A 19,797-nucleotide genomic window follows, 5' to 3' on the forward strand; every position below is an offset into this window, starting at 1 on the left:
TGGGAGGTGATGCTACAAAAAGTATACACGGGAACAATCAAAATGCCAACATTACCTATAGTCACCACTAGATTTCCTTGGAAAGCTGTGTGGACCAGGATCTCCCACCACGGAAACGGTCACAATCTCAAATCCAACACTATATTGCCTGGTGTTAAAAACACACAGCATCACCATATTAGTAAATAATGCAAAATGCTATCAGAGCATGTGTATACTTTCTCCTCTAACAAGAGGAAGCGATACTCTGAAACCATGCTATTTTTACTCCTAATTAGTAAAACACTATTCAAAGCTGTAAAGTCGTCTTTTTGGTGGTACTAGGGCTTGAACTGAGGGCCTTACCCTTGCTAGGCACTCACTCTTACTGCCTGAGCCACTATGCCAGCTTTAGGCTTAAAGAGACTATACTTTTACCACAGGCTCCCCAGGGAATAATTTAAATGATAAAACAAAATCTAAATTTACAGAAGTGGTCAGCATATGCTAGACACAAGACTCCAAATCAAATTAAGAAAAAAATGTTAAATTTCACACCAAATAAACATTACCTTCAAGAAGCTCTACTGTTTTGCCTTTCACATTTAATGGGTTCTGATTACCATGTCTTACACATGGATGCTCTTATTGTTCCATACCATTTACTGGAGACTGTCCTTTCCCTATTTATCTATAATGCCATCATAATAAAATAGCCTTACTTATATAGATTTGTTTCTAAACTTTCCTCCCCTAACTTTGTTTTCATTATAACACCATTAAGAAAGCTACTCATCATCACAAACCTTGGTCCTCTTAGTTCAATTAGTAACGGCCCAGTCTTTTCTATATGGAATTGGTAGATGGGGTTATTTTTGTGAGTCTCTTGGAAATTTCCACATCCTCCAGCACTCTGACCACTCCACTTTCCATTAATCTAATAAAACAAAGTTTTTATATTAACAAAATTCCTTTCCACCTTAAAAATAAAGCAATTCCCTATTCTTTTTTTTCTTTTTTTGTGGCTCCACCCCATTGTACCAGTCTATGCTACTGACAGTCACCATAACGCTCCATCTCAGTCATAATCAAGTCATTCTCACACCTGTAATCCTTTTCTACTCAGGAGGCAGAGATCAGGTTCAAAGCCAGCCTGGACAAATAGGTTTGTGAGACCCTATCTTGAAAAACCCTTCACAAAAACAGGGCTGGTGGAGTGGCTCAAGGTGAAGGCCCTTCGTCAAGCCCCAGTACCACAAAAAACAAAACCAAAAAAGTCATTCTCCCTGTAAGAAATTCCCCACACACATTTAGCCCATACTGCAAGTTGTCAAATTAAAGATTCATCCATATGGACATCTCTAGAAACCAAAGTTTATGTTAATCTTTTTTTTCACAGAAACACCTAATTTTTTTTTTTTTTTTTTTTGGTGGTACTGGGGCTTGGACTCAGGGCCTCACACTTAGTTAGGCAGGCACTTTACCACTTGAGCTATTCCACCAGCCCTGTTGCTCATTTAAGATCCTGTATTCCAACTGAGACTGGAAGCTACTAACATTTCCCTGCATTCTTGTAAAACTCCAAACTGTTTTTATTTAACAAGTTAACTATGAGGAATAAATGAGAAACAGTAGCATGAGGTAATTCTAAAAGAATTCTGAGATTATAACCCCCCAGAAGAATTTTCTTACCCGTTTTGATAAGATGTATGGTGAAGGAATCTTTGAAAAAGTAAAGCTGCATGCTGAATATACCTAGATTAAAATAAATAAATAACCCAGCATACACACCAAAACAGATTATACTGAGAAACTTTATACTTTCAAAAACATCAAAGTGATTAAAGAATATATTGAGTATATTCTAAGCCTAAAAAATTAGTTGGCATATACAATAGGTAGCCTGGGATCAAGTCTGGTTTAATGAACTGGGAATTGGAAAACTACGGATCTTGCCTTAGCTTTCTCTGCCTCTGCATGTGACTCAAGACAAACCCAATCTTTCCTGGCCTTGGTTCTGCACCTGAAGAATGAAGGCGTGGCAACAGCTCCTAATGTCCCTTTTATCACTAAAAGCCTACTACTCAAACTGAACTTCTTTATTTAAACATGGCAAACAAATCTATGTGGGACAAAATTATACTGACCTTCCCAGCTACCCAAGAGCAGTAAGTGTGTTTATAAGGAATTTAAAAATTCATAGTTGTCTTTGAGACAAGGTCTCCCTATGCAGCTCAAGCTGGCCTCATACTCATGATCTTCCTGCCTCAGCCTCATGAGTCTTTTTAAAATATTAGGCTAAAAGAATTTTTATTCCTTGCCTGTGAAATGAATTTATTAATGTAACATAACCACGTTATGTAAGGACTAAACTATTACTGTGAAAATGTAAACTTCATTCAAAATATTATTCAAAGTAAAACATTACTTCTCAAAAACACTTTTTATAGAAACATCACAATATTTAATTGCTAAATACATATAAAAATAGAGCATGATGAATTTCCAGAAAGTTTTTTCCCAGCCCTCAGGAGGCAGGAAGATCACTAGCCTGGGCTACATAAATAAGACCCTGTCTCAAAAAAAAAAAAAAAAAAAAATATATATATATATATATACACATACACACACACACGTACACATATTTAATATATATATTTAATAATTATAGATTATATATATTATAAATTTTAATTATAAATATAAATATATATTTATATTAAATAAACGTATTTTCAGATAATTCCACTTACTAAAGCAGAGTACAAAAATGTACTTTATATTACCATTTTGTCACTGTATGTTGGCCTTACTTACCCGGACCGTGTAGTGAATTGTATTCTGTTTTTCATACTGAGAAACCACTAAGGTAAAGGTATGGGTCCCAGGTGCAGTCAGCTTTATTTTAGTCAAATAATGAGGGCTGTTAATTCGAATTCCATCAATGTATGGAGGCGGGTCAGCTGCAGAGACAAATACAGAAAAGAATTTTCTTTCCTTAGTTTTTGAAGTTTTATGGTTGGTAACAGGAAAAGTAAATGGACAGAAGAATCCCTTAATTTATTTGGTCTTTATAATAGTGAATTATGTTTCTCGCAAGTAAAAGCAATCTTTTGGAATATATGCTTTGAAAGAAAATAATCCTTGCTATTTGCAGTACCTTTCATTTCAATAATCCCCGCTGTTTGCTCTGTGTTTCATTTTTCTGTAGTAAAGAATTTTAAGTCAGGATTAGCTGCTTTTCAGGTGAAAAAAAAATTTCACTATACAGAAAAGGTATAGAAAAATATATTTATATACCCACCACTTAGAATTAACATCTCTGGGGTCACATTAGCTTTCTTATAAAACAAGGTCCCTTTTAACTACAACTTTTGTCTTACACTCTTCCACTGATGGAACTGGTAGATATCTTTTCAGACTTTAATACACACCATCCTAAAAATGGATGAATTAACAAAATTGTTTTTTGACTACAGCTTGAACATCCCTAATCACCAAATCAAAAATGTGATGAATTTCAGAGCATTTCTGATTTTCAGATTAGAGATGTTCAACCTATAAAGTCTTGAAATACAAAAAAATCTGACACACTTAGGTCCCAAGCATTTTGAATAATTTTAAGTTATATACAGGTTAAATGCCCATTCAACCTGTATGTAACTGAAAAATGAATAGTGTATATCTTTTATTTTTCACTCAACATGGTTTTATGATCTATGCTGTTTTATACAGCCGTTCTTTTTTAAGTTGCCTGTATAATATGAATGACTTATTTTATCTATGCCTCTAACTGGTTATTCAGAAAATCTGGATATTCACTGTTTTGTTATTAACAATAGTGCCTGATATATTCTGTGGTAGTCCCATCAATCAAACCTGGTAAAACCATTTTAGGCATGTCAATTACTGTACGTAGATTAAGATCAACACTTTATCATTTAGTTTATCTAGGACCAATGAATATTTATGTGACCTATCCAAAAACATTTTAGCATCTCAAACAAGTAATAAATCCCTATTCTCTAATGCTTAGAAGGTGGTATGAACTAGTTAGAGGAGAAAAAGAATGGGTATATCTGTGGTCTTGAGCAAAGTTTTTAATTTATGTCTCAGCAAGCACAAGGCCCTGAGTTCAAACCCCAGTACCACACACACATACAACCCATAAACCAAACAATTGAGCAAGTAATCTTTACTTTTAAAAGTAAAAGGAATAACCAATATATTTGAAATTAAAAAGCCATATAACATTTTCATACTAGGAATAATTTTATAATGACCAATATATGAAAAATACCTATTTTAACTTGATATTTATCACTGAACCTACTATAGACTGTGCCCACTGCAAAACTTAGGAATATCAATTGGTAAGACTTAAACCACTTTTGATCCCATCTACCCTACTGCTGCCCATTCCCTTTACATAGCCTTGAAAGAAATGTCAATAACTGCTTCCTTACATCAATTTCTTCTTAAACCAATCCACTTAGGTTTTTAGCCCTACCTCTTGATCAAGCCTGTTCTTGTCAAGGTCAACAATGACTACCAGGATGCTAAATCAACAATCTTCTCCAATCTAATTTTCTGTGTTTTTTTGGAGGTACTGGGATTTGAATTCAGGGCCACTAGCACTCTTACAACTTGAGCCACTCCACCAGCCCTCCAACCTAATCTTACTTAACCTTTCAAAGAGCATATGCAGTTTTCCTCTTCCTAAAATATTTTATTTGCTTGGGTTATGTCAAATATTACTCTATTTCATAAGGCATTCTGATCAAGTTCTTCTGTAGTACCTCTTTGCTCAACTTCAAGATGTATAAGAACCCAAGGGTCAAGTCCTGGGTGTTCAACTCCATATCTACAGCTCTCTCCAAAAATGATTTATATAGTCCTGTTTCCAAATGCCATCGGCATGCCCTGACTCCTCAACTAATACCTGAAGTCCTAACTTTACCAAAGAACTCTACTCAGATCAGGCATGGTGGCTCATCCTTACAATCTCAGCACTCAGGAGGCAAAGGGAAGAGGATCATGAATTCAAAGCATGCCTGAGCCATGTAGCAAGAGCTTGTCTCAAAAACCAAAACAAACAAAAATCTCAAAAATCCAACTTATTCACATGAGATCTTCACTCGGATATATAACAGGTACTCCAAGTTTAACCAAAAATTAGCTTTTGATTTTACTCCTCAACAAATCTACTCCCTCCCTCTACACCAATTCTTGCCCATTTAGTAACTATTACACTTTTCTATACTCGAGCCAAAAAAGTTTAAGCAATCCTTGATTCTTTTTTTGCTTCTCAACAAGTCCTGATAATCCTACTGAAATTCAAATCTTTCCTCTCCTTATTTTACTTGTACTAATCATTTCTCACATAAATAGAATTGCCTAACTGATTTTTCTGCTTCCATTTGTGGCTTTCTCCAAAGCATAAGAATGCACTTTTTAAAAAAATAAATTAAAAATTAGATCATGTCATTTTCCTGATGAAAGCCAAAACTTTTTTTTTTTTGATGGTTCTGGGGTTTGAACTCAGGGCCCCATGCTTGCTAGGCAGGCACTTTACAAACTCTTTTTGTGGCTTATAGAACCTCATGTGATCTCACTTCTGTACACTTCAGAAATAAAAGAACACTGTCTAATGACAGTGTTCAAGAATATACATCCCAAATTCCTGGAGTCCCTAAATTAAAAAAAAACAAAGCAACCTAAATACCCAACCCTACATGTCATCTACATAAGATCTGTCATTTTCAACCATCATGTAAACAAACATTTGTTTTAATGTGTGCTTGGCTAGTAAACATACCTGGGTAATAAACTTTTTTGCCATCCGTCTTGTATACAACCATTGTGATAAATTCTCGATTATTTGCAAAATCATCCTACAATCACAAAGAATCCAAGGTAGTTAGGAAAATGGGCTCAAAATGCTCTTAATGTTAAAAAAAAATAATAATTTCAAGAGTACTCCTTTTAGCTATTCTGTAAACATTGTTTTTCTGCATTAAACTGTCAATTCAATGCATGATTATACTGTATGAAGTATTAAGATTTTTTACAATCAAGACTAATGACTCAACATTTCTAAACCCCCTCCAGCATATTCTTCACATATTTGTAAGATGTAAAGTATGTATCATCATACCCCAAGTCCTCACTGAAAAAAAACTCCTTCGCATTTTTCTTCAGAGATGATTTCTGACCAAGATTTTAAGTATATGATTATAAAATAGAAATGGAGGAAAATATTTGTTTATATATATGCCCCTACAATGGTGTTTTCTCAAATAAGTAAAACAAGCTGGTGATCAAATTATAGATGTATTAATTAGTCCATATTTGAATTTCTGTACTAAGCCAATAGATGGGTAGCTGTACCTTGTCTGTTATGTGTCTGCTAAGCAAAACCCACACTGCAGCGCCCCCTTGTGGACACTGCACTTCCAGTTTATACTGGGGGTTGTTGGCCAGGTTATAGGCATCTTTCACAGGTCCTTGCTTAGCATCCCAAGTACTGAAAGATAAAAGTCAATAAAGATGGTAGTGGTTAAATTTCTTATTGAGCTAAAATGTAACACTATTTTAAAAAGTGCTTCAAATACAATTAAACTAACAGAATTTCTGGTTTTATTTTTTTAAAAAATAAGAAATATAGCAAGAAAACAACTATTACAATTATCCGTGGGCATGACAAAGAGAGGGAATTTTAGCCCTCCTAAATTACCCATTACATTAAAAAAAATTGGAAAGCATAGTGAGTGGTACACATCTGTAATCCCAGCTACTCTGGAGAAGAATGATGGTTCAAGTCCTGCCAGGCAAACCAACAAGCATGTCTATAATCCAAGTTATGCAGCAGGCATAGGCAGGACCACAGTCCAAGGCTCACACCAGGCAAAACTGAGAGATCCGATCCAAAAAATAACTAAAGCAGAAAAAGAGGCAGGGGCATGGTTCAAGTGGTAGAGCACCTAAACAGCAAGCACAGGACCATGACTTCAAACCCCAGTACTGCAAAAAAGAAAATTTTTAAAAATTGGAGAGTACTATAAAGCATACTCTGCAATGTATAAAAAGTTACCTGTGAATACATGTTGATTCTTTAAAAAGGCCTGGATTCCAACTTAAATAAATCACATCATAATACTGGCAGAGATCATCCCAGGAAATCCAAAATATTCCTGAAAATATATATAATGTCTTTGTTAACCTAATAAAAGTCTTAATGATAAATGACTTAAGTCAGTAAAATACATTTCATCTCATTAAAACATGCCATGTATTTGACAAACAAATGGTATCAAAATTACAGTAAGATATTTACCATTATCTATTTTCTGAGCTGTTCGAGGATCAAAGTTCAAATACTTTTGTAACTCTGGAGTCCAGTTTTTTACATCATTTTCACTGTATCTTCCTTTCCAACGTAAATGACTCCAAGGATTTTTTAATTGGATAAATCGCAAGCCCTACAAATATAAAGAAACAAAAAGTATTAAGTTGCTAATTTACCATATTATTATATCATTCTCTTATTAGAGGGCGTAAATTTTGAGTACTTACTCTTTTCCCTTCAAATTAACACCTTAACACTTTCACCAAGTCATATATCTGACCAAAAACTGTAAATGGTTATCTATTCCCAAGAGCTATGCTGTGGTTTGTACTCACTAACCGCAACATGTGAATAAATTTTAATTTAAAAAATTAGCTTCTTAGTCAATTACCACATTTTAAATGTTCAGTGACCATGTGTAGCTATAAGCTAATACATTGGACAGTACAGAACATCTCCATCACTGTAGGAAGTTCAACTGGACAGCACTGCCTCAGAGCATCAAGTATCTTCTGACTTTTCAAAGCCTTTTCTATTCTAGTCCCATCTTATTTTCCAGTACTCATTATCACTTTGACTCTAATGTAGTCTTTCCTCTCACAATCTCATCACTAATCCTTAATTTTGCCAGTCCTTTTCTGTGTTGGGTATTTTTGAGAAAAGGCATCGTGAAACTATTTGCCTGGGCTGGCTTCAAACCTCAATCCTCCTGACCTCTGCCTCTCAAGTACCTAGGATTACAGGCTTTAGCCCCCAGTACCCAGCTAATAATTTTTCTAATGATATTCTAAATCAAATTGGTTGGGGATATTAAAAAAAACAAAACAAAAAGACATTCCTTTGGTATTTTAAATGGTGGCAAATTGTGGGCTAGAGTAAACGTTATTTCTGGACAAAGGCTCATTTTTCTCTGGCTACATTCCCTAGAAGCTTCATTAATATGATTATTTTCTCAATTTTTTTCTATACAACTTGTGCCTTACCACACATCAGTTAACAGACATTTAACTCCAATTCCTTTCTTTTCATAAAACACAGTTCTCCATGAGCAGGAAATTTCCCTTATTTCAGAACTCTACTCCCTAAACGGGGAACATGAAAGAGAAGAAACTTCAGCTAAGCTTTTCAGAGACAGGTCCCAGGCATTAGGGACATTCAAGGACATCTGGGCTACAGATTTTTATTGAAAGCTGAGAATCAGCAACTTAAAGGGCCCAGAATACAGGAAGGAATTAAAAAAAAAAAAGAATCTGATTTATGCTGAAACATTCCATTTCTGTAGTTATTTCTGAGTAGTTGCAAAGGAAAAGCCTTGGACAGGTTCAGAAATGTAATGATAGGACATGTGGACTGAAAGGAAGCAGTGTCAACCAGAGATGCTCCTCCACAGTAGTCTATGGAACATTACCTCCAGGGGGAGACACAAAATGATGCAAAGGGAGGATAGCTGGGACTAAACATGCAAGCAGGTTAGAGACAGTCAAACAGAAAGGATAATGTTTTTATGGAAGTATTAATATTAATAAGAAAATCTGAAGTAAAGAAAGCCACAATGGTATAAGGTTATGGGCAGCTTTAAGACTAACTCTATTTAAAAAAAAAAAAAAAAGAGGTCCTAAAGATAAGTGCCCAAATGAGATAGACATGGAAATATTTTAGAAGTCAGAAGTACATAAATGTCACAAAATGTATACAGCAAAAACAAAACCATAAAAATGAGGAACCCAGGAAACTTCAAATATATGCCCAATAAAAGAATTCTGGAGAAAACCCTCCTATTACAACATACACAAAGGTTTTAGGCAAAGACCAACCCTAATTGTAGAGTCCACATAAACTGAAAGAAATAGGGCCATATGCAAATGTGAGCAGTCACAGTGAAGAAAACTGTCATTGGGCCAGTTTATTCCATGTGCACATGCTCTAATAAAATGTCTCAATCTTTACAGAATCATTATAAGGGGTTGACATTTTGTGACTAATGCTACTAATTTTTAACTGGAAAGGCTGTTATTTTAATTTAATTACTGGATTCAGCAATTTTTTAAATGTTTTGTTTCCTATTTTTCTCATAAACATGTTATCTAGTTTCCTATGAATAATCAGAACAATCTTATTCGAAGTAAATGATAAAATCTTCACAGAAATTTTTCTCAAATTCAAGCTTACTTTCCTATTGTTTCATTATCTAAACTTAAATCACTAGCCATTATCTCACTATTGATCACATTCCACTAATACCAACCCTAAGGATGCTCTAACAATAAAAGAGATACACAGCATTGAACAATAACAACTGATTTACAGTATCTTGGCTGGTGTCTGTGATTAAATTACAATTACAAAATAAACACAAACCTATAAGCTTGGTTTCATGTAAACTTTTATGGGTTTTGCTTTAAGTAGTCATCTTTAATACAACTTTTAAAGAAATACATAATTTTACACAGTATAGTTGGAGTTGGAATACTAATTCAGAAAGTGTTGAGATTATAAATTTTAAAATGTCATATGGTCCCTACTACCTTCACAACTCATATACTGTCATGTGCCACATAACATTCGGTAAAGTTTTGAGACATCAATTTTAAAATGTTATAGCTGGTCCCTACTGCCTTCACAATTTATATACTGACATGGGCCACATAACATTTGATCAACAGTGGACCACATACATGACAGTGGGCCCGTAAGATTATAATGAAAAATTTCCTGTGGCTTAGTGACAGCATCACAGCCACTGTAATAGTGCAATGCATTACTCATATTTGTAACCAAATAAGCTGAGAGGCTTGTCTTAGAATTCTAACTTGCCATAAACACCAGCCAAACAATTATAAATAACAGATGTTATTGTTCAGTACTATGTTTTGTTTGTTTTTGCAACAGGGTCTCATTATGTAGCCTGGCTGACCTTGAACTCTCAGTCCTCCTACTTTTGCCTCCTGAGTATTGGGCTTCTCTCTTTTATTGTCATACTGGTATATACAAACCTACTGCACTGCCAATGGAATAAAAGCACAACATATATATATATATATATGTACAGTACATAGTACTTGATAATGATAACAAATGCTTATGCACTCACTTATACATTTACTATATTTTTTTATGATTAGAGTATTTCCTACTTATTAAGAAGTTTAGCTGGATGCCAGTGGCTTACACCTATAATCCTAGCTACTCAGGAGGCTGAAATCAGGAGGATTGGGGTTCAAAGCCAGGCTGGGCAAATAGTTAGCAAGACCCTATCTCAAAAATAACCAATACAGAAAAATGCTGACAGAGTACCTCAAGTGGAAGAACACCTTCCTAGCAAGCACGAGGGCCTGAGTTACAAATTCTAGTACCACAAAAAAAAGTTCATTGTAAAACAGTATTCTATGTTAGGTCAGCAAACAGCCATATGCATCTCATATATCTGTTTCCCCTGTCTCTTGATTGCATTGTTTTTCTCTTGCATCTGATTTAATCTCATGTTTTGTTCATCATGGCCCTAGACGTCTTACACACACACACACACACACACACACACACACACACACACACTCTCTCTCTCTCTCTCTCTCTCTCTCTCTCTCTCTCCCTCCCTCCCTCCCTCCCTCTCTCTCTCTCTCTCTGAAGCCTAGGTGTGTCATAAGCTATGCCATCTAGGCTTGTGTAAGTACATCCTGATATTTGCACAACAAAATTGCTTATGGACAAATATCCTGGATTGTATCCCACGGCTAAATGAAGTATGATAATTCTGTATGTCACATTTTTAAAAACAATCTAATAAATAGGAGTAGTCTGTTATTGCTGACTTCTTCCTATTTTTTCTATTAAAGACTCTTAATCTTTGTATTTTTCTAATCCATAGAATTGATCAACTTTTCATTTAAAAATAACAGGCTGGGTGTAGTTGCTGAAATCTTTAATCCTAGCTACTTAGGAGGTTTAGAAACCAGAAAGATCATAGTTCAAGGCCAACTTAGGCAAAAAGTTTAAGGGATCCTATCTCAGTCAATGACTAGATGCAGTGGTGGGCACCTGTCATCCCATCTACACAGGGAAGCAGAAATAGGAAGCTCATGGTCCAGGCCAGCCCAGGCAGAGAGACCCTACCTCAAAAATAATAAACACAAAAAAGGGGTGGAAGTGTGACTAAAGTGGTAGCACACAAGGCCCTGAGTTCAACCCCCAGTAACTAGCAAAAAAAAAAAAAAAAAAAAAATTACTAGTAATCACTTGAGAAGTAATGAAATCACACTAACACCTTAGCCCAAATACATGCCAAGAAAGGATCCGACAGGCCTGATATAGCATGCAAGGACTTCAAGGAAGAGAAATGCATTCACACAAACCCACTGCTAGGTCTTATTCCCAGGTATCTCCCTATTTTTTTTTCTCTCATTTCACAAATATTTACTCAGTATCCACCATGCTCTAGAGCTTTCCCACACTGACTCAAATGCCAATATACAGTATAGAGTCTTAGAGGTTATGTAATTCGCCTCATCTGTGATAGTTTTATAGAAAAGAAAGAGGTATAAAAGTGCTGCTGTGCTGTCATTAATATCTGTGCTGCTACTGTCATTTCATTTCCCATCATTTAATTTCATAATTTCCACTAGTAAATGTCAAGTTGCTTAATATAACAGATGGAATGATTTTAAAACTCCACATAAGCCTGGATTTGCCAGAAACCAAAAAACTGATAATCATTTTGGATCCTTGGAATGTCTTATCAAGTAAGAAAAATAGGAGAAAAATCTAAAGCATAACCTTGAACTCTCTAATATCCAAAACAGCATATGCATGTGTAGGAACCAGGCCCCACTTTTCCCCTTCGGTTTCAGTCATCATTCCAGTTGATGCAGTGATGAGGACATCCCCTTTGTGAAATCTGGAATGACCCCAAAAGGCAAGAAATTAAAGGAAAACACATTTAAAATATCAGATCATAGTATCTTTACTTTTGTCTAATGGCATACATGCAAATTTCCACAAATCTGAACTCTTGAAAAATGGGCCACCCCTAACACCCATGAAGAATCAACAAGAAGATATTTTTAATTTATAGTCTGTCAGATAAATTATCATTTTTCCTTTTTTTCAACACAACTTATCCTCATGCAGAAACCTATCAAGTGAAAAAAAGAAAATGCTAAATTTTCAGTTTACAAATAAGGATGAAGATGTGAACTACCAAATGCACTTCTGAAAAATAGATATAATTTTATTTATCAAATCACTGGGTTTCCTTGCATTGCTACTAAATGTATATTATTTGTTTGGATAATTCTTTAGTCCCTACATATGGATTATCCACTTAAAGCTTAAATTCTCAAGACCTCTCTTCTCCCACCTTCTCTCAAAATTAGTTAAGTACTTAGTAAGTACAAAATAATTTTTCCACATTACATATTCTATATTATCTACAATCTGAATTAATCATAATCATCACTAAGGACTGACTATAGCAACCATATAAAGTGAAGTCTGTTTTATAAAACAATTTCCCTGGTATCTAAAAGTGACAGCTTCTGCTAGGCACGGCACACACCTGAAATCCTAGCACTTGATTGGGGGGAGGAGAAGAGCACCTGAGGAAGGAGAATCATGACTTCAAGGTCAGCCTGGACTATACAGTGAGACCCAGTCTCAAAAAAAAAAAAAAAAAAAAGAGTAAAAAGTGTTAACTTCTGCAGTCTCTAAATAAGGTATAATGCTTTTAAATAGTCTGTTTTACTAAACAAAAAGGGAAAAAATGATTACCTTTGATAAAGCATTCTGAAAGAATTATCCTTACTGAAAGTCTGGCTATCTGAATGCATAGCAATCCTTTCTGGTATCCACCCAGTCAATGCATGAAGATCAATATTCTGAAACATAAACACATTTCAGGGCTGTCAATGTTGTTCTAAGTTCTCAAATAAGTCCTCAGGGTAGCTATTAAATCTCATTGCTTTAGTATAAGATTTTAGAGGAAAAATCAGAAAATAAAGTTGTTTTTCTGCTCTTCCTGGATACAAGAGAATTGTTGTACTGGTAAATATGAGAAAAACTCAAAACACAACAGAAAACACACACACACATTGATGATAACAGTCATTTACCATTTAGTGAGTTCTTACAGTATGATAGTCACTTCTACCATTGTACGTGCATTCCCATTCTTTCTCTGTGCTGCCCTGGGTAAATTAAAAGGTAATGAAAGTTGGGTGCTGGTGGCTCACACCTGTAATCCTAGCTACTCAGGAGGCAGAAGTTCAAAGCCAGCCCCAGAGAAATAGTTCTGAGACTCTATCTCAAAAAAACCCATCACCAAAAAGAAAAAGAGGCTGGTGGAGTTATTCAAGAGCTAAGAGTGCCTGGCTAGCAAGCATAAGGTCCTGAGTTCAAACCCCAGTGCTGCCAAATTTAAAAAAGGCAATGAATTATGAAACTAAACTACAAGTATTTGAAGGATGTTGTAACTGAATGGGTAGGCTGGGAAGAAAAACTACTAGAATCCTACTGCAATCAACTATGGCATTTACATTCTTTGACTAGCAATGTAAGACCCTGAAGAGTGGAGGAGGCCTGGTATTAGCAAGGAAACTAATTATATGAATGACCAGTGATTTGCATATATTACTTCATTTAAACTTTATAAACCCTGACAGATGGTTATTATACTACACACATACACACAGAGCAAGCTAAGAAAGATAAGGCCACAGTCTGATTAAGTGTCCAGATTTAAAGTCATACTAATCTAATTTATGTCTTAAGTAGTTTACCTCATACAACAAAAGGACATTGGCACATGGCTCAATTTTTTTTTTTACAGATTGTATTAAGGTTGGAAAAAACTCCTTATGCCTGAACTTACAAATAAGAATATACATAAGGATGTCAATATGACCCATTGGCTTTGTAATTCAACGTAACAACAGACACATACATCTTAGACTTTTCTGGATACAGATTCTACACAATGTGCTATCCTTACCCAAGAAAATACATAACCCATAATAAGAGGACTGGTCAACATTTCTCAAGGGTTGATAATTTGCTTTTTTTTCTCCATAATGAAAACATCTCTAAGGCTATTGGAAATTGGCACAATGAATCCCCCATATACAACGAATACATGCTAATAAAAATGGGGAAAAAATTATAAATTTTCAAGTTTAAAATATAGTCATATTAGACAGCATAAGCCTATGTCTGGATCATACCATCTACTACTTACTGAGTTAGATCCTGGGAAATCATATCCTCCCATAACTTTCATGTATGCCTTCTCAATTAGCGATACCCATAATTCACTTTTATTGTTAGAATAAGAACACAGCAATTCTCCCTTATGATCAACAGGTAATTGGTCATCAATTATCACCTGGAAAAGAGAGCATTAACCACCTTAGGTGAAACAAAAAAATTTTTAAATCCTCTCAAGGAAAAACAATAAAAACAGAATACCTTTCATACTTTATCATACTGATAAAAGGCACAATATACCTTTTATTAAGATAGTGATAGCTTCATGTTTCTAGAAGCTAATCAATTATAAACTGATCATTTTAATATGACGTCTTTATTCAGCCTTACAAGCTAATCTCACTGACAGGTAAACCACTAGTTAAGTTATATGCCATGTAACTGCCACCAAAGTTATTAGGAATTCTAGAATACATATTATATAAAATAATTACAGAAGATCCTCACTACTAGGCATGTTGTAATCTCAGCACATGGGAGGCTGAGGCGGGAGGCCAACCTGGGCTATATAGCAAGTTCTAGGCTAGCCTCAGCTATTTGAGATCCTGTCTCAAAAACAAACAAACAAACAAAACCCACAACAACCAAAAAATAAGTCTTACTTTTAAATACCAACACCATTAACTGCCATTTTAGTTTAAACCTATGAAAAGACTCAAGCTGTAATTATAAAAGTGGAACATTATGGCTAAAAAATACATTTAAATAGGAAACAATTACTACAAAGATATAGTACCTAATTCATATTTTAAAAATGATTTGGAAGAAGTATGAATTCTGATCTAAAACTAATGGAAAGATTATGCAACTGCATTTTCAAAGATTTCTGAGAAAGGGTCTCACTGTCCAAGCTACCCTCAAACCTCTCAATCCTCCCACCTCAGCCTCTCAAGTAACTGCAATTACACGTATGCATCACTGCACCTAGCACTGCAAAAATCTTTAAACAAGAGGTTATTTAAGAATTAAAGTTCTGGGGCTGGAGACATGGCTCACTGGTAGAATGCCTGCCTAGCAAGAAGGAGTTCAAACCCCAGTACCTTCCAAAAAAAAAAAAAATTCTGAAAAACCACTCTTAAAAATTTTGTTTCGTTTTTAAGTAATCACCTACAGTGACTCTCAAAGGGTACTCCCAGACAACAGCTATTGATAGTAATATGTATAATATCACAGAATCAAAATTAACTAGACTGACTTTTAAAATGTTTACATAGATAACATTTCTTAACTGCTTCCACTCAACTCTCAAAGCAGGGGAAGGGAAGAGATTGGGGGAAAAGGAGAGACATTATTCACCTTTCTTGGGACACCATTGAGGTGAAGTTTTACCATGTACTTTCCGCATGGATTGTACTCTGGTTCACCATCCTTATTCTGAGGGTAAATTATGCTTTGGGTAAGAAAAATAAATATTGACATACCAACATTAATATTCAATATCAACTACTATGCTAAATATTTCATATTTCACTTAAACATTTGCCATTTGTTTAGACTAGACATACTATTATTATCTTTGCAACTTGATAACAATAAACACAAGAATATTTTCCCATAGTAGGCCTAATTAAAGTGCTTAATTACTGTATGTGCTTATAGAAAGTTTAAGACAGGTTTTTTTGTTTGGTTGGCTTTTTTGAGACAGGGTCTCATGATGTAACCCAGACAGGCCTGGAACTTGCTATGTAACCCAGGCTGGCCTCAAACTCATAATCCTCCTGCCTCAGTCTCTCAAGTGCTGGGATTACAGGCATGAACCACCACACCCAGCTTAAGCTTAAGAAAGTATTTTATGAGATCATAAAATAGGGCATAAGTTTCACAATATTCTGAAAAGTACTCAATTTTTAACAATATACTTTAATAAATCATCTGTTAAATAGATACAAAAGCCCATTTTAATTAATTACAGCTAAGGCACTAAGTACCTAAACTAAACTAAAGTTACACAGAATTACACAATAAGGTAAGAACTATCAGTACCAATTTTCTCTTAAAATACATTTGGATCCAATCAAACATATTGCAAAATTATTTACTTACATGGCAAATAGCTGAAATTAAAGACTAATTCATCTTAGGACTTAACACACAAAAATCACTCAAGAAAAGCAGAATGAAAACACTACAAGGCTTAATAATTTTAACATCAATGATTTAAAACTAATATAACTAATTTATTTTATTTTAATTTTATTTTGGCAATACTGTGGTCTGAACTCAAGGCTTCATGCTTGAGTGCTAGGAGCACTAGCACTTGAGCCACACCTCCAGCCCTAATGTAACTTTTTAAAACTGAAAAAAAAAATTCCAGAAACATTTCAATACATTCTAAAACATTTCTAGCTAACAGAAATACATCGCATTTTATATTTTCTAGTAGCCAACATTAGAAGTTAAAGAAAAAGGTAAAACTAACTTTAATATTTTTTAGTCCAATATGGTATGATTTCAACACGCAATCAATAAAAACAAATTGGGACTGGTAGAGTGGCTCAAGTGGTAGAGTGCCTGCCTGGCAAGTATGAGTCCCCTGAGTTCATAACCCAGTACTGCCAAAAAAAAATATATATATATATGGCCTCCTGGTGCTTATCACAGACTGTGTTCTTAGAGACTACAGAAAGAGGAGGCAAAGTAAACCTACCCCATATAAACCCCAATTCTATGCCTGGTCTATATTGTGAATGAGGAGACATGGGGTGGGAATTTTTTTTTTTAAATGAGGTATTTTTTCCAATTTTACATTTTTTTTGGCAAATTTTCAAAATCTCATGTATATCTTACACTTCCAGCCCATCTTAATTCAGACTAAACCATTGCTCAATAGCCACAGGTGGCTAGAAGCTACCTTATGTAGTGCAATTTTAAAGTATTATAAATATAATGTGATTTTACTTAAACTGATTTCACTTATTTCGAGGCATTTTTTTTAATATATTCTTTTTTTTTTTCATTTTTCTTTTATTATTCATATGTGCATACAAGGCTTGGTTCATTTCTCCCCCCTGCCCCCACCCCCTCCCTTACCACCCACTCCGCCCCCTCCCTCTCCCCCCACCCCCTCAATACCCAGCAGAAACTATTTTGCCCTTATTTCTAATTTTGTTGTAGAGAGAGTATAAGCAATAATAGGAAGGAACAAGGGTTTTTGCTGGTTGAGATAAGGATAGCTATACAGGGCATTGACTCACATTGATTTCCTGTGCGTGGGTGTTACCTTCTAGGATAATTCTTTTTGATCTAACCTTTTCTCTAGTACCTGTTCCCTTTTTCCTATTGGCCTCAGTTGCTTTAAGGTATCTGCTTTAGTTTCTCTGCGTTAAGGGCAACAAATGCTAGCTAGTTTTTTAGGTGTCTTACCTATCCTCAGCCCTCCCTTGTGTGCTCTCGCTTTTATCATGTGCTCATAGTCCAATCCCCTTGTTGTGTTTGCCCTTGATCTAATGTCCACATATGAGGGAGAACATCTGATTTTTGGTCTTTTGGGCCAGGCTAACCTCACTCAGAATGATGTTCTCCAATTCCATCCATTTACCAGCAAATGATAACATTTTGTTCTTCTTCATGGCTGCATAAAATTCCATTGTGTATAGATACCACATTTTCTTAATCCATTTGTCAGTGCTGGGGCATCTTGGCTGTTTCCATAACTTGGCTATTGTGAATAGTGCCGCAATAAACATGGATGTGCAGGTGCCTCTGGAGTAACAGTCTTTTGGGTATATCCCCAAGAGTGGTATTGCTGGATCAAATGGTAGATCGATGTCCAGCTTTTTAAGTAGCTCGAGGCATTTTTTTCACATATTCTTAACCACATGTGCGTATACTCTTAATGCTTCAGCCTATCTTTCCACATTCATGAATCATCTGCCTTACCTCAACAGAGAAGCTGTAATATTCTAGTGATATGCTCTCTCCACTTACTCAGTAGATGAGGTCTAAGTTTTTAGTTTCCAGTTTAGAGAAAATTATACAAAAAAAAGCAAAGGGACAAATAGAAAATTTTACCTGGTAATCAACTTCTTATTGAACCGTCTCTCATAAGCTGCACTGATAGCCAATGATGCCACAAAGGAGCAATCTGATACTATTGTCTGTTAACAAAAACAATATGTTAATATATCTCTTACTGATGCAATCTCAACATTACCACAATACTTACACACTCCCACCTGATTTTTTAATGTGAAATATCTTCTTGATTGCTGTTTGAATAGGAAATATACAAATGCCATGTTGCAAACTCACATTTTATTCAAATAAACCCTAGAAAATTAAGTATTACAATGAAGCAAGTTTAGAGTAATTAGGTATTTAAATAATTAAATATCTTTTATATCCATTCCTTATCAATAATGAAACTCAGATTTTCAAGCTTCTCACCCACATACATAAAAATCTGTAAGTATCTCAATGTGTAAGTTAAAATGTGTAGAATGAGCTGGGCATGGTGGTTCACAACTGTAATCCCAGCTCCTTGGGATGCTAAGGTAGGAGGACTGCAATTTCGAGGCTAGTTGGGTAACATAGTGAGACTCCATATCAAAAAAATGTTTTTCTAGTGTGTACAATGAGTACTTTCCTCCAATGACACTCATGCATCTGAATATATAAAAACTAAGGGAAACCCGCCCCCCCATCCACATTCAAATCTCCTTAAAATGCTGTTCCACACAAAATTATACAAAATAAATGTTTACCTGCTTTATGCTAAAACTGGACACAGTATATATCATTGTAGGATTGTTGGTGAGGTCTTCTGGTCGTACCCATTTGGAAAATGTAGATTTTTGCTTAGGTGATAACGTTAGCTTGCCCCATCTATCGCTAAAGTAATAAAAATTAAAATAAGATTATTCTTAAAAGATGACTGAAAGCCAAAATGAAACATGCTAGAGATTGTTTCTTCTTTTCAGTATAGAAATAATATTGCTATATCTTCCTAGAACAACTCTGATAAATATGGCTCTATACACTTAAGCTTGAATCTCATCAACCTCAACATCATACCCAATTTAAAAATATTCACGAATAGCTGAGGAGAGAAACAAATATAAATTTATTTATATTTACTTTAAGAATATAGTTTAGGCTAGGGAGGTGGCTCACACTTGTAATCCCTGCTACTCAGGAGGCAAAGTTAGGAGGTTATTTTGGTCTGAGGCCTGCCTAGGCAAAATTAAGAGATCCTATCTGAAAAACAAACTCAAGAA

General features: G+C 35.0%; 1 protein-coding gene and 1 pseudogene across 2 annotated transcripts in view; one reads left to right on the forward strand and one right to left on the reverse strand.

Moving 5' to 3' along the window:
• The window catches only part of Capn7 (calpain 7), a 42,434-nt gene that overhangs the window by 4,560 nt on the left and 18,077 nt on the right, over positions 1-19,797 (reverse strand). Inside the window, exons 7-20 of one of the 2 annotated variants that reach the window (XM_020173082.2) lie at positions 19,285-19,411; positions 18,593-18,678; positions 15,878-15,971; positions 14,553-14,699; positions 13,091-13,197; positions 12,098-12,218; positions 7,316-7,460; positions 7,073-7,172; positions 6,370-6,505; positions 5,798-5,873; positions 2,797-2,942; positions 1,672-1,734; positions 786-916; positions 56-148 (exon numbers count right to left, since the gene is read on the reverse strand). In XM_020173082.2, the coding sequence (XP_020028671.1) occupies positions 56-148; positions 786-916; positions 1,672-1,734; positions 2,797-2,942; positions 5,798-5,873; positions 6,370-6,505; positions 7,073-7,172; positions 7,316-7,460; positions 12,098-12,218; positions 13,091-13,197; positions 14,553-14,699; positions 15,878-15,971; positions 18,593-18,678; positions 19,285-19,411 (1,572 nt within the window). The remainder of the gene's footprint in view (positions 1-55; positions 149-785; positions 917-1,671; positions 1,735-2,796; positions 2,943-5,797; positions 5,874-6,369; positions 6,506-7,072; positions 7,173-7,315; positions 7,461-12,097; positions 12,219-13,090; positions 13,198-14,552; positions 14,700-15,877; positions 15,972-18,592; positions 18,679-19,284; positions 19,412-19,797) is intronic. The other variant, XM_074043873.1, reaches the window with a different exon arrangement.
• Positions 17,161-17,282, forward strand: LOC141413223 (small nucleolar RNA SNORA51; annotated as a pseudogene).

This window comes from Castor canadensis, chromosome 10 (genome assembly GCF_047511655.1).
Source record: "Castor canadensis chromosome 10, mCasCan1.hap1v2, whole genome shotgun sequence".
Lineage (NCBI taxonomy): Eukaryota > Metazoa > Chordata > Mammalia > Rodentia > Castoridae > Castor > Castor canadensis.